Source organism: Eleginops maclovinus, chromosome 15 (assembly GCF_036324505.1).
Source record: "Eleginops maclovinus isolate JMC-PN-2008 ecotype Puerto Natales chromosome 15, JC_Emac_rtc_rv5, whole genome shotgun sequence".
Classification (NCBI taxonomy): Eukaryota; Metazoa; Chordata; class Actinopteri; order Perciformes; family Eleginopidae; genus Eleginops; species Eleginops maclovinus.
In genome coordinates this window covers 11,482,554-11,498,292 of record NC_086363.1, presented here as the reverse complement: position 1 = coordinate 11,498,292, position 15,739 = coordinate 11,482,554, and the positions used below count along the sequence as shown (strand labels likewise).

The window sequence follows — 15,739 nt, the reverse complement described above, 5'->3', positions numbered from 1 at the left end:
TTTGTTGAGCTCTAAGCAGTTCGTTAGGGAAGAAAAAAATCCCACCTGTAGAACATATGGTAATTTTTAAATAGCGATTAATTAAATTGAAGTCTCTGGAGACATTCAAATGAATTTTAATGAGATGTTTTATTGTTTTCAGTTACTTATTATGCTAACTAGGTTCTCATGCGCCACCCATGGATTATAATTCTACCCGGAAGCTTGGTAGTGTAGGAATTTCCGGTTACGTCACAGCGTCAGCACTCCATTAGAGCTGCAGCTGTTTTGAGAGAAACAACAACAAAAACGGGCTAGCTGACAGCGCTCCCATAGTGACAGTCCGCTCTGAGCCCGACAACGAGGCCTCAAATCTGGAAGCTTAACCTTCATTTCCCACCCGGAGCTCCGCCGGCTTCTAACCACGGCCGCTCTCGGTGAGGAAACTCTGGCCTCCGCTTCCTCCTCCTCCGACTCGGACACCGGCGGAGCGTCGCCGCCCCCGCGGAAGAAGCACCGAGCCTCGGCGGCGGAGGGAGCAGGAGAGCCCGGGGCTTCAGCAGTTGTAACAGGCCTCTCCGGAATTGTCTTAGGACTTGCAACTCATTCTCCACACTCTCAAGCCACTTCTGCCATCCACTTTAACCGAAGTGTTGTCAACAACCTCAACAGCAGTATGCAGTCAAACGGGGCAGGACAGGGACAGGAATCTTCAGATCTTTCCTGCTTAAACAGCGCACAAAACGGGGAGTCATCCTCGGCTGGTGGAACCCACTCAAATGGGCTCCTCTCCAGCACAGACAACGGGAATAGTGTCGGTACCAGTAATGGGTCTGCAACCGGGCCTGGTTCGGGGACTTCGGCGGCTCCTACGGCTTCGGGCTCGGAGGTCGGTTCCCTGAAAAAGAAAAAACGACTATCGCAAGCGGAGGAAGATGTCATCAGATTAATAGGGCAACATCTCCACGGACTAGGGCTGAAGTAAGTTTATTCAAAGTCAAGGAAAATAAAGCATCTAGTGTTTGTGTTGAACATGTGAAGTTTAATCTACATTACGTGTTCTTCGAGTGAAACAGCAGATGGTAAAAGCGCTGTTAGTGCGCTGACAGACACAAACATTGGGGGATGGGGCAGTTAGCCTGTGAGCTCGGCAGTTGGTAGAAAGAAGGGGTCCATCTTGCACAATAACAGTTAGCTTAGAAGCTAGCAGCATTAGCCTGCGCTTAGGTTGCTATGTCCTGGCGTTAAACCTTTACACAAAAATAAAACAAAGCTTGACATTTGTCTCCTTAACAAATCCATCGATAGTTGAAGCATTGTTGTATACCATTTACGCCTTTAAGCGTAGAATAGTTTTTGCATCAATCAAAAGCATTACATCATCTAATGTTAGTATATTTAAAGATCTCTGTTATGTTTGTCAAGCGTTATGTCATGCTAATGGATAACCTTGATGTAGCTTCTTTATTAAGTACACAAGCAGGATGATCGAGTTTGCAGTCTACGTGTTTGCGTTTTGATGCTATTGCACACAAACAAAATGCGGAGGAAATGTTAATGTGCGGTTTGTCAACGTCGGTTTTTGACTTGATGGTGGTTTTCTTTATCTTCCAGCTCGGGAAAAACAATATGGTTCTTGCAAGACCGTGTGGGAGGCACATTAATAGGTCGGCCACACGGTAATAACCAGCATGGTTATGAAAACTGTCCTAGTTATTTTAGTAATTCACATGCACCGTTTGCACATCATGAGCTGTCCTTTTGTCATGTTTTTTAATTGATATAATTAATCTCCCTTTTGCACTTCTATTTCCCGAACATCATAACTTCCAATCTAGATGAATGTATGTATTTCTCTGTCGCTGTCACTGTGTTGGATCATCGTGTCAAGAGTCTGTAACAAATACTGACGCGTGTGTTTTTATTTAAAGACAGCAGTCGATACCGTGGGCGACAGTTGGATCTGTATTGAGCAGAATCTGTTGGTTATATGGCGGCTGAAGAATGCGCTTTCTACCAGCTGTTTCACATGGAAACGCTGTTTTTGATCTAATTTTAGCATGCTGGGGTTTTCAAGAAATGTAGCCCTCTTCTTCAATGTGCCATTGGTGGGTCACTGACATCCGCAGATCTCTGGTATCCAGCTGAGAAAGTGTTGCTGCCTTTTAAAAAAGCCATTATAAAACACATCGCTATATTTACAAAGAGGCTGGGTCAGGGATAGGGTTGGGGGGGGGGGGGGGGTGCATGACATTGCCTGGAATGAAGACAAGCCTCTTCATTTCAGCAGAGGAAATGGAAGATAAATCAGTGTAGTTGCCAGCTGGATGAGAGGCTCAAAACAGAGCTGCTGCTGCGCCACTCTTTTGATACCTGAGAATGATGTCATCATGCTGAAGGTGTCAACTACACCCCATCCCCAACCCACTTTCATTATCTCTCACTAGCACACATCTTGGCAGTCTTATTTGTGTTTTAGCAGAGAGGTGGTGTTTGGACAGGAGGTTATTCGTGGGTTGACTGAGAGGATGATGTCAACTGCAGTGGAGGCTCTGTTTATTTTATTGAACCTACTGTCCAGAAATACCTCATCATAGGTATTCATACCTGCAGAGGACTGGCTTTCTCCAGACATTGGTAGCCATGACATTCATTGCCTTCTATTGTCAGCTAATGACTCTATTGCTGTTGAAGTGTTAACATTGCAGAACCACTCGCCTAAGTGCTTTTCTTGTAAACATTGCACAGCGGTGAAATGTCAAAGGTGATACGATAATCAATCTAAGTTGGGTGACCTGCTTAGCATTTAATCATGAGCTAACTTTTCTCTCACATTTTTAAGTCCTGAATTGCTCCTTAAATCCCAAACATCGTCAAAGTTGCATTCATCTTAAAGCTACCCTCTTCTTTCTTTCATTCTACCTGTCTTGTGTCTATATTCCAGCCTAACTTTGTCTGCCCCCCCCCCCCCCTCTCTGTGTCTCTGCAGTCAGACAGTGGACCTGCTGATGCAGGAATCAGGCTGCAGACTGGAACACTCCTCCGCTACCAAGTTCCGCAACCACGTCATGGAGGGGGAGTGGGACAAGGTTGGTTTTGGGTTACCATGGTTACATAATGGCACGCACATTAATTAACAGGGGTTTGGGGACCTCCCTAGTGACCTGTTGTGCATATTGAACTTCCTCTATTTCATTTACTTGTGAAGATGGTCTCATAATAATAGGAAAAAGCATGATGAAAGTAGTTTACTTTGTTTATTTGGCCACAGTTGTATAGCTCATACTTTTTTTTAGTACCAATAAAACTATTTTCCTAACCAACAGATCTTACTGTTGAAGTGCTTTTTGTCACCTAAACTGGCAATTACAGAGCACAACGCTTTATTAAAACTCCTGCATAGAATTCATGCATATTCATGTACTGTTTTATATTTGACAAAACATTTAATCTGCTACTTTCATTATTAATATTAAGAGCTCAGGGAAACATCCGACTTCTGGTGGTTACTCGACGGGTCTTGAATTATTAAGTAACAGTATATAGTGGAATATAACTGCTCATTATTTTTATGCCTACCCTATGAAACCATTTCTGTCATTTTTATAGCAAGATAACAAGACACATATCCCAATTTCTGGCCTTTTTTTTAAATTCAAGATCCAAATAATGGTTTATCAGAACCCCCAAATCATAGCCAGGTGTTTTTGCTGCATGTTCTCAGAGCTCCATTAGGATGATCATTTAGAAATCGCAAAAATCATCCGGTTTATATTGGCACATTTTAAAAGGTGTTAAAACAGTGTTCTCCTAAATCTAGACTCTCAGTTTTATTACCCCTTTATCACTGAAGAGGACTCTCTTTTCAACATTTTAGAGGCTATTTCGAAGCTTATTTCTTATTAAAAATGGCCTTGTGTGTTCTCTGGAATAATGACCCTATGTCAGAACTTCAGGACTGGATTTTTGTGGTGGAATTGGTTGATTGTGACAGGTGTAATGTAATTCATAATTTGTATCACAGCATAGACATCAGTCCGTGGCGCAGTCTTATTTCAATCATCTTAAACAAGTGAACACAAGATGTGTAGGACCGCTCATGTGTTATTTTTGTTTTGTTTTTCCTGTGTTTGCAAGGAAACTGCTGAGCTAACCATTTCTCTCTCTGTCTCTCCCCTCCATCACCCTCCCTTTGTTTTGATCCAGGCTGAGAATGATCTCAATGAGCTGAGGGCACTGATGCATTCTCCCAATGCCATTGTGGTAAGCTCCCCTTCAACTGAAATGAATGACGGCCAGTCTGGAGGTTCTCGAATAGTTACCGTTATAATGCAGGTTCACTGAAAGCTCACATGTTCTGGATGATGTGTCGCAGGAACGGACACCGCGTTACTATTAGTGATTTCAAGCAAAATGTTGACTAAACCTAATAAAATCCAAATAGGCCTAATTTCTTTATGGATATTTGTAATCTTAATTTGCTGTGTTGATTAAAATAATACTGCAATTCCATTGTTCTAAACATTTTTAAACCCATTTTAATTTGGGTTTAACTGCAAGAGTATAAACATTGCTGCATCCCTATTTGAGTATTCACTTCTTCCAAATTGAAAAATGAATTTAATCTAAAGTGCACTTACTTCTCTGGGATTTAAGAATGCCCGCCAATATTGCTTGATTTCTGAGTGTGGCATTAAGCTACAATTGTTGTCCCACAATGCATTGCATACTGGGGGAAAAAAAGGCATCCCTGACCCCAACCCTAAATAACACTGGATTAGTCAAAATATTGACCCAACTAAATGTTTGAAAAAATAAATAGTTTTTATAAAAAGAAAACTGCAGATGTGAAAAATAAGCAGTTGCATTGTGTATACTAACCTCCAAAATGGTATGCTCTATGCTATATTTTTCAAATATGGGACACACTGCATCTTATTAGTTTGGAGATGAGGCTTAGCTCCAGCTAATCAGCCCCACATAGCATGCTAATTAGCAGACATGAGGGCGCTTCAAAAGCAGTCCCGTGTGTCTCAATCAAGTAGCTGCTGCTCTGTGTCAGGAGTAACTGACATCACCAGTTGGGTTATCAACAAATGGCTGCAGCTGTTGATTCCCAGCTTTTATAACCTGGGTAGCCATTTTAGGTCTTGAGTTGTAGCAGGATTTGTTATCATTGTCCACATGTCTTTTCTCTGCTGTTGTAGTTGACAGTTTACTCAATGTAGCAGGTCTACTTCAGGAGCTAGGACATGTATTAGTGTGTTCTTTCACTCTTTATTGGTAGGCAATTGTGGGTGGAATTTTTTGATTTTATGTGTAGTAGATTCAACTGCTGCAGCTCCTACTGCGGACCTGAGATAAGACACTCTGTAAACACTTGGTAATGGTCTTCCATATAAAGGCATAAGGCTTTCGACATTACCAGATGACATTGGTTTCATCTAAAAATAATGTCTGCTCCATGCTACCACTATTTTGAACTTTGGTCGCAAAACAACGCTTCTTATGTCCTTGTATAATGGTGGGGACTAGCTTCTATTGTTATCATCAATATCAAAGGCAAACTTAACACCATTTTATAAGAGTAGTTGTTATTATTTTCCTTCTTCCTTTTATAGTTTTAATAAAGTCTCTTCTCTGTTCTTATCTTTCTCTTCTTCTCCTCAGCGTATGAAGTTCCTCCTGCTGCAGCAGAAGTACCTAGAATATCTGGAGGATGGCAAAGTCCTGGAGGCTCTGCAGGTGCTCCGAGGAGAGCTGACGCCCCTCAAGTACAACACAGATCGCATCCACGTACTTAGCGGGTACGGTTACGAAGTTTAACGCTGCATCTGTGTCATAACAGTCATCCAAGTCAACCCAGTCTAGACGTACACACCTACAAACTCAGTAACAGTTCCAAACCAGTCAAATTCACCGTACTATTGATACGACGAGAGGCCTTTAAGAACTAGTTTCTGTATTTACCCCAGCTTTTGTCTTAAGTGTGCTTGTGTAGATTGCTTCCCCGTGTTTAAATCCACGGCTAGTCTCAATACTTCTCCATGATCTTTAGTTAATAAGTGTATCCCCCGCAGGCATGCAGTCTAAAGGTGTCAGTAGCTAAAGGATCATCTAATCCCTGGTCTGATCCATACGCGGTGCCAAAACACCTTCCTGTGATCCATTACCTAATCAATTAGTGTGTATTGATCACCCTTACACTGCCGACAAGCCTGTTGTTGTAACAGACTGTCAGTCAGTGTAATCTATTGATCTGTCAATTGTCTTGGATCAATCAGCTGTGTCAGAATGTGTCCTTGACTCTTTCGTTGCATTTTCTGAGAGCTCGTTCCTAAAAACAATAACTGCATTTCAAACGTCTAGAAGTTTCATTCAATGTTTGTTTTGTTTGCATTCAGTCTCTTTGTGGCCTATTACTCTTAGGATGTGTAGAGCTTCATTAGCAGCCCGTATCCACTGCATACTGGTTTGTCATGGCTCAACTAGCTTGGAGACGGTCTTTTTTGTTTTCGATTGGCTTAAGTTCTGGATAGTACCTGATACTGATTTTGTTTCACCTTGGTAGAGTGAGAAGGTGAAGTTTATAATGTTCAAGGGTATTTATTATCAAATGCACAGCAGCTACAGTGTAGTTATGTCAATGAAAATCTTAGGTACCGAGCTCCTCCAACAATGCAGCATAAAAAAGGACATAAGAGAAAATAATAAATAAAGATAATAAAATCAAACAAAAACAATAGTGCAAAATGAAACAGAAGTTAGAATTAGAATAAAATAGTGCAGGTATGTTGTTAGTAGTGCAGATGAAGTACAAAAACATAATAAGCTAAGATATCCATGGAAGTGATCAAGTATGCTGGATTCTATGTAAATAGGGTCAAATAACCCTGCATGACAAAGCTTTGCCAAACAATCACACGGAGCATTGTGTTATGGACAGAGGACGTGTTGAACTTCATGGAAATGTTTTTTCCTCCAGTGGATATTTTATCTGCAGTCTGAACAATTGTGAAGCCGTCATTGTGTTTTCTCTTTTTTCTTTTTTAACTGGTGCACTGTCAAAACTGTGGCTGGTCTGGTACAAAGACAACCAGCGCACAGTCACTCTTACCAAAACGTTCTCCTATCAAAGAAAATATCCTAATTTCACCTTGGTCATAGAGAATTGTCACAAACCAGACATTAACAACCAAGCTACCGTCAATAACAGCCATACATTGTTTTAATTATTGTTATTCACACTGTGTGGTGGGTTTTACTAAAGTGCAGACGTGTTCTCTGTTTGGTTGCCGGTGAATTTCTCAATGAAGGAACACACCGCTTGTTTCCCATGCCATCGCTATGATATTTTTGCTAAGAATTTCCCTACATTAAGGACGTAATGATTGCAATGGAAAGTGAAATTCGAGAAAATGACCTACAAACCAAAAACGAGTCATGCTGGGATCTAGTGCATATGCAAAATGTGGCCTTTTCCGCCTGTTTATTAAAAAGTGCTCTTGCCCTTGTTTTTTTTATTTTTGTTGTGATGGTAAGTTCATTATTTGTGTTTATTTCTGAGCTGTGTGCTTCTGTCGTCCTGCAGTTACCTAATGTGCAGCCATGCTGAGGACCTGAAGGCCAAGGCGGAGTGGGAGGGCAAGGGCACCGTCTCACGCTGCCGACTGCTGGACAAATTACAGAGTGAGGAGACATTTCTTACCCCGAAGAGCTCACACGCGTATTCCCTGACTTCATTGCCCCTGTATACATAACCCAAACGTCTTCTTCCATCTCTCTTTGTAGCCTACCTGCCACCCTCTGTGATGCTGCCCCCTCGGAGGCTGCAGACGCTGCTGCGGCAAGCGGTGGAGCTGCAGAGGGACCGCTGCCTCTATCACAACACCAAGCTGGACAGCAGTCTGGACTCGGTCTCTCTCCTCCTCGATCATGTCTGCAGCAGGTCTGTACTGCATAGCCCTCACTGGTAAATGATCATACTGCAGCATCTTATATTTATGTATCATCTCCTGTAGAGGCATATGCACTGAACGCTTGCTTTGTGTTTGTCTTCTGTGTCTGGAGTCTTAACTTATTCATTCCTTTTATGTCTTGCCCTCAGCATCTGTTTATGGCTGCGCTGCTCTTCTCCTCCCTCTTATCGTTGCTGTACTTTTTATGATTTAGAGATATAAGCTGATTGAAGCTGCTGTTTCAGACTCACACAATGAAGACTTTCTCTCCGTATCACAGGAAGCAGTTCCCTTGTTACACCCAACAGATTCTAACAGAGCACTGTAACGAGGTGTGGTTCTGCAAATTCTCAAATGACGGCACCAAACTGGCCACTGGCTCCAAAGACACTACAGTCATAATCTGGCAAGTGGACCCGGTAAGTGTGATGAATAACTTCTAAAAAAAGAAACACATGCTGCTTTTTAAGACCTGGTCCACAGCTAAAATAACCCTGCAGGAGGGGCGTGGTCAGGGCACTTGCAGGCAGGTTTTCTTTGGCATTTTTAAGAATGTTTATTCCAGTAATGTACTTCTAAAGAATTGAGTATGATATTTTATTCAAATAACACAAATAGCTTTTTGAAACTGTTTTAATTTCCATCTTGGATTATGAGATAGTATTTACAGAAGTTGCTACTCTTAGGACTTTTGGGGGAAGTCTGTTTCTATCTTCATTGCATCCTTAACATTTAGTTGGTCTTCTCTTTTTGTAAGGAACGCTGGTGTCTGTTTAGGAGTCAGTTTACCTCATATCAACCACCATTTTGGGACAAATTACGTCCATTTCACAGAAGTGGCTTCTCCAGGTTCTTTTAATGTCGGTTGGAAAAACCTTTTCTAATATTTGTTTAATTTAGTCCACATTTAAAATGGAAAGAGGAACTAATTGTCACGCAGATTTGACTCAGTTGGAGCAGTCCCAAACCCCCTTCTGTTTATTTCATGGAACTTCTTGCACTTTGTAAAAAACGTGCAACCCTAGCACCACCACAAAGAAGAGTGTGTCAGAATGAATTTCATCATTAACCTCTTGGTCTTGTCACTGTGTAGGAGACCCACCAGTTAAAGCTGCTGCGGACCCTGGAGGGTCACGCGTACGGCGTCTCCTACTTAGCCTGGAGTCCTGACGACATGTACCTGATCGCCTGCGGACCTGACGACTGCTCCGAGCTGTGGCTCTGGAACGTTCAGGTAACATTTTACGCTCGTTTCAGTCCCCGCGGTGAATATTCCTATACTTGTGATGCCTCCTTAACCAACCGTGTTTCCATACGCCAGCCCTGGCCATTTTTCTGTGTGCATGGATGTCAAAGGCTTGAGCGGTCTAATTTAAATTCAGTAAACAAGCGGAACAGAAGAACAGGCCGTCAGCCTCCCATAGATACTCTGTAGGCTGTGTGTACTCAAAGACCTTCCCCTCCCCTTTACTTTGCCTTAATCCACCCCTCCCCCGCTCTTACTTAATGTTTTTTTTTCTTGCTGTCTCCCTTCCCCCCCATATTTCTCTCCTCTTCTGTTTTTCCCACTATCTCTCACAATCCCTTCGATGAGCAGACGGGGGAGCTGCGGACCAAAATGTCCCAGTCCCATGAAGACAGTCTGACCAGTGTGGCGTGGAACCCCGACGGCAAACGCTTCGTCACCGGAGGGCAGAGGGGGCAGTTTTATCAGTGTGTAAGTGATTGAGTTGTATTTTCCTGGACAGTATTGAACCCCCTTAATTTTCTGTCAATTTTCCTCATAAGAATTAGATAGGTGGACTTTATTGTCCACATATTGAGATATTATGAGGTAAGACGAAACTGTAAATATATGCACATCAACAGTAAAAATATATATTTCTCTAGAGTTCAATAGAAAAGACTATATCAAATATAATTATAGATCCTCTCTGTATTTAATCAATGCTGGGAGCAGGTGAGTGTGTAAAAAGGGCTAGACACTGTATGTGAATCATACAGATTATATATATATATATTGCTGTTTCAGAGTGTTGTTCTGACCTTAAGCAGACCACTTCAAGATAATTACATCTGTCTGTGTATTGATTTTTCTAGCCATGAATCCGATGAACCTAAACAAATCTTTATTTGTTATCACATTTTGCTGACTGTGTGTGTTTGAACCTGTTTCACACTCATTTAAGAAACTGCCAAACTGAGAAAAGAAAAGAGTATAGAAGAACATTAAAAATGAACAGCCGTTTCATTGGTTTTGGTGTGTGCCATTCTTGAATTGTTGCACTGTGTTAGTGCTTCAGTAGAAAGAGTGAGCATCTACCAGATTAAAAAGGGGAGGCCAAAATGTGTCCGTGTCTTCATCTCCCTGTTGAGTTTGAGAGATGAGGAAGCTGCCGTGTGTTTTCAGGACCTGGACGGTAACCTGTTGGACTCCTGGGAGGGCGTCAGAGTGCAGTGCTTGTGGTGCCTGGGCGATGGCAGAGCAGTGCTGGCCTCGGACACACACCAACGCATCCGGGGGTACAACTTCGAGGACCTAACGGACAGAAACATGTATGTCAGCCTTTCTATTCCTTTTTTCTGTGGTATATTTAAAAGATGGTTTGATTATAAGGAGAAAATACAACATTTTGCTAACGAATGCTAGCCATTAGCGATAGGCAAACACTGTAGGCAAACTGTAGGTTTAATAATAATACTCGGATATGTTGCGAATGTGAGGTTTTCTATCAGACTATTAAAAAAACACATTTAGGTGCTTATTATACTACACTTATTATACTATTTACCCCTGTATATTTCTTTATATTACTTCAAAGTGTCTTATTTGAACATAACACTTCAGAAGACTTCTATTACATCCCACTATATCTATATTACAAATAATATAATTTATATATATTTTGAGATAAGAAACTAACTCTTGACATTTTGTTGGTGATTTCTCAGTGTTTATCCTATTACTAGAATACATTAGGATTTTTACAGAATACTTTGTTCTGATAAGGGATATTCAAATGTCCCCCCTGTGCAAATGTAAATCTATTTGATTATAATATGTCAACAAAAAACATATGCAAATGTGAGAAATTAAATAAGATAATACAGATAATAGTTCCATATCTTTTTTACCCTATTCACCTTTAGTGTCTCCTTCATTGTCCTACACATTTTGTATTCTTGCATTATTTAATAAGACTGCTTGTGCCTTGTCTACATGTCCTTCACAGAGTCCAGGAGGACCACCCTATCATGTCTTTTACTGTTTCAAAGAACGGAAGATTAGCTTTGTTAAATGTAGCAACTCAGGTAAGCTTTCTGACCAACGCTACTATCACGATTATCAGTTTATTCGCTACTGAAGCACACTTTGTTCTGAAAAAACACTATGCAGGACATTTCAGCAGTTACAGCAGCTGTCCCTTCTTCTACAATGTTTTCATAGGGAGTGCACCTGTGGGACCTTCAGGACCGGGTGCTGGTGAGGAAATACCAAGGTGTCACCCAGGGCTTCTACACTATCCACTCCTGCTTTGGAGGACACAACGAAGACTTCATTGCCAGTGGCAGCGAAGGTAGAGTCACAGTAATAACACCATAACACAAATTTGTAATTTGTTCTCGTACTTCCTCCCGTGTATTTAATATCTCCACTGCCACTGGTTTTATTTCCTTTAAATCTTTCTCCTACAGACCACAAAGTGTACATCTGGCACAGACGGGGGGAACTTCCCATAGCTGAGCTTACAGGTCACACGCGCACCGTTAACTGTGTGAGCTGGAACCCGGCCATCCCGGGACTCATGGCGTCCGCCTCTGATGATGGCACAGTGCGTGTCTGGGGTCCTGCGCCCTTCCTCGACTCACAAGAGGCGGATGGACTCAATGGTAAATGCCAAATATACTTTTCCCATTGTGCAAGTAACGTTTTTTTTGCTAAAATATCACTGTTCTTGAATGAAGTTGTTTACATGTCTTTATTTAACCAATCTCTTTTTCATTCCTTAACAGAAAACTGCAGTAACATGGACAGTTGATGGTCACTTAAGGAGCAGATGACATCTCTCTCTGATCACAATCCAAGAACCCAACAATAAACCGGAATCGGGCCAATCAAATCCAACACCAAACTGAAGAAAGGCAAGAATAACAAACAAGAAAAACACACCCAAGAGAAAAAAAAAGGAAAACAAAAGTGAGAAAAATGTGTCTCCTGACTGGCCTAGAAAAAAAATGGTGGGGGTGATGACGGGCAACTTCAGGTCCTCATCCAACAAACGAGACCCAGAGGAAAACCAGCGGGGATACGGCAGCCATCCACTGGTGATCTGTTACGGCTGTTCCTCCTTCAAACGTCCCTTCCCCCCCATCTCGACTCATGGTCCCTGGACATGACGGGGCCTCCCAGTGTTTTCCAGTAAACCCACCTCCACCTGGACCTCGGAGCACATCAAGTCCCCGTGATGCCTCCAGACAGACACCGCAGACCAGCCGTCTATCATTGGACTACATCTGCCTGTTTGTCTCTAACGTTACCTGTATAATGTCTCCATCGATATGGGGTGTGGGGTGTTGTTCGGGGGAAGATCCTGCATAAGGGGGATAAAGCGACTCTTCTGTATGTCTATTTTCCAATTCCCCCTTCTCTCTTGCTATATTCTTCGCATTCGAATCGTTGGACAAAGACCACCGTAAGAAAAACACTCGACCAGCTGACAAATGAACACACAAAAAAAAAGGCTATGCTAAATGTTGGAATTTTTTTATGATAGTCATAGCGTAATTCTTATTTAAAGAGGTGAATCTTAGCTCAAGTAGTGCCCGTGGGAAAACTCCAGCGTGAGATTCCACTTTGTGTTTCTCGAGATTAGGAACTTTTTATTCCTTAATTTAACTTCTAACAAGGACAGTCCCCACCCTCCCCCAAACCCCCTCTGTTGAGCTAGCTACCACACCACCCCGTTACATCTGCTCAAGAGGAGTTGGACAAAGGGATTCACAGGTCACATATCACCGCTGAAGTGGTGTCTCCATTGTCAGGACACATACTACCACCTTTTTTCCCAAGACACGCTTTCACATGTGGAACTCGGATTGCACGTTGGTGACTGCTGTCCCTCCTCGGTTTGTGTGTGAGTGTGAGAGAGATTGAGTGAGGGCGATTATGCATGCACACATTAGTGAGACTTGACATTTGTGGGTGCAGGTTGTAATTGCCGCGTGTTTCTTTTCATTTTTGTATGCGTGTTCAATTCACACCAGCAAAACATTCACCTCCCTTTCCTCCCCTATGCACCTAATCCCATAGTAAAATTGTAAAGAGGATTTTTTTAATTCTAAGTTATCCAAAGCCCCATAGGGATCTCTATCTGTGGAACAAAGAATACTTGAGAGCCATTTTGTAAAAAGAAAAGTAAACACTTTTCTTTGATCGGTGGCTTTAATTTTTTACTTTAGAATTTATTATTCTCCTTACCAAGTGGCATTTCAGAAGGCACTGAGTTATTGGCAATGATTCAACTCCGGAAAAGGACGTTTAAAAAGAAAGATGTGTTTTAAAAAAAAAAGCTGTAAAACTGTCATGTTATTTGCAAAGGTTTATTTCATAGGAGAAGTTAATTATTATTGGATGAGAAGTTACTATGGCTTTAGAGAGAAGAGGCACCGATAAGCAGAACCACTCTCTGAGCCCACATTGGAGAGTGCTGTAATCCTAATATCTCACACACACACACACACACACACACACACACACACACCTGCCTTCCTGTTCATACAGTTGCACACAGACCTTCAGTATGTATGATAACCCCCACCCCCCTGTACTCTGAGTGGTCTTTTTTTGCTCTACTGCAATGGCATAAATCCATAAGCTTCTCATATGGTCAACACACTTCGTTCTGGTGGTTTAAAAGGTCACATTGGCAAAGACTCAAAGCCTAACTGGAGATTGCTAAAGGATTTGAACCCTCACTACGCCTCTCTCTATGCACCCAAAAGCAGTGACTGAACATATTGACGTTATAAAAAGGAAAACCTCGCACATAGTAAGGAATAGAGCATGGAGTTTTAAGAGAGATTTCAGCATTAACACCCCCTCCCTTTTTTTGCTCTCCAGCCAAGTTATTCAGTGGTCATTCAAAGCTTTCTTCCTCCCTTTTTTCAGGGTTTGTAATGACTATTTGCTACAGACTGATATACAGTAAAACATGTTTAAAATCAGTGCTTTTCTGTCTGTTTTTATTGAACTTTTTTGTTACTTAAATTTTTTGTTCACATTATATCTTTTTTTTTTTTTTTTTTGGTTGACCTCTATCCCTGTATGATCATATTAAAATATAACCAGACATTTGGAGTCCTCATTTATTTTGTGGTCTTCATAACCGCCCCCCCTCCGTCTTTCTTTTATATTATGTTTTTGTTTGTTTCTTTGTGTTAAGTTGCATTTATCCACCACTATTCTTACAAATGAATATGCACAGTAACACCCATGCTAGCTGGAGTGTCTATCAAATCAGGTTCAAACGTATCCACACCTCGCCTTTAAAGAGTTTCCTTCATGTGAAGTTCTACTTCATCGCATGTCTGTGTATTTGAGTGAAATATCTCTCTTGGTGTGCCATTTTTGATGGATCTGACCCTCATCAAAGCCAAATCACCTGAGGCACGCTAGTGTTTTTTGTAGGTTTATGTGTGTCAATGGTCTGAAATTCACACTTCCATCTTTATTTCCTGGATTGCAGAATGGACTCCTCTTCCATGCCCGACATTATTTCAGAAGACTTGAAGAAAAACGCACACACTAAACCCCAACAAGAGTTTCCGTAAAGCCCATCATTCACCTGCTGGTGAAAATTGCTTTGTCTGTATGCCACCTGGTGTATACTCTTCTTTTGTTTGAGTTTACAAGAGAGTTGTTTCTGATTTAACTATGTCTTATTTCAGGCGGTGGGGAGGAGCAGGGTAGGGGAAACTAAGGGCTTACTGTAGCATCTCTAAGTTTCTAAGAGGAAGGGGCGATGTGTGGCTTTGCGTTCATTGTGTTATTTACAAAAGTGATTGTACTGTTTTGTATTGTTGTGTAGGAAAAGTGTTATGTATGCATATTTTCAATAAAGCATTCAGGGTTTTAAAAAAAAGGCCCATGGAAGTTTGATGGCCCTGGAAATTGTGAAGGCCCAAGAACAAAGTTTCAGACATGCAGAAAACCATCTCTCACACCCATTAAATACAGAAATCATAGATCAATGCTATTGTCAAAGCATGTGTCCTCCCTCTCTCTGATAGAAAACATTGGGTTTCATTTCTGTCAAAATCCTACTTTGTATTCAGTCATTTATTTCTCAATGTCTTGAAAGCAGTTTTTCTGGAGCCAGCACATCTGGTAAGAGGCTATCTATGATGCCATTAGGAATAATGAGAACATTTGCCAATAAAGTGACGTTATTTTGACTAAGTTTTGTCGTTGGCCATGCATTACTACACAAAAGATTTACTCAATCAAGCAGTCTCAAAAGGCATGGGTGCTGGCAAGGGAATTGCGCCACCTTGTGGTCAGAGTAAAAACAAAAACAACTAATATTTTGACCAATATTAAACTTCCTGGAAATAAGAAACAATCATTTCATAATGAATGGATAAATAAAGGCATTGAACTCTGAACCAATAAAGCCAAAAAGGTAAACAAAAGCATGTTTGCTATGTTGTTTAAAAGTACAAAAGTGTTGGCATCAAAATGTACTTAAGCTACCTAGAGTAAAAGTATCATTATGGAAAATGATGTATTTCAAATTGGATTC

At 41.4% G+C, this 15,739-nt stretch overlaps 1 protein-coding gene across 2 annotated transcripts; it reads left to right on the top strand.

Moving 5' to 3' along the window:
• Positions 1 to 226: 226 nt before the first annotated feature.
• On the top strand, positions 227 to 15,392 carry LOC134877084 (WD repeat-containing protein 26). 2 transcript variants are annotated; one of them, XM_063902454.1, is made up of 14 exons: positions 227 to 960; positions 2,969 to 3,068; positions 4,186 to 4,242; positions 5,650 to 5,786; positions 7,571 to 7,668; positions 7,771 to 7,927; positions 8,218 to 8,356; positions 9,031 to 9,171; positions 9,535 to 9,654; positions 10,348 to 10,493; positions 11,171 to 11,249; positions 11,386 to 11,515; positions 11,634 to 11,828; positions 11,952 to 15,392. In XM_063902454.1, the coding sequence occupies exons 1-14, from the start codon at positions 656 to 658 to the stop codon at positions 11,975 to 11,977; spliced, it is 1,830 nt and encodes a 609-aa protein (XP_063758524.1). In that variant the 5' UTR covers positions 227 to 655; the 3' UTR covers positions 11,978 to 15,392. The 2 variants fall into 2 exon arrangements, with proteins under 2 accessions (XP_063758524.1, XP_063758523.1); XM_063902453.1 differs by having other exon boundaries at positions 7,771 to 7,951.
• Positions 15,393 to 15,739: the final 347 nt, after the last annotated feature.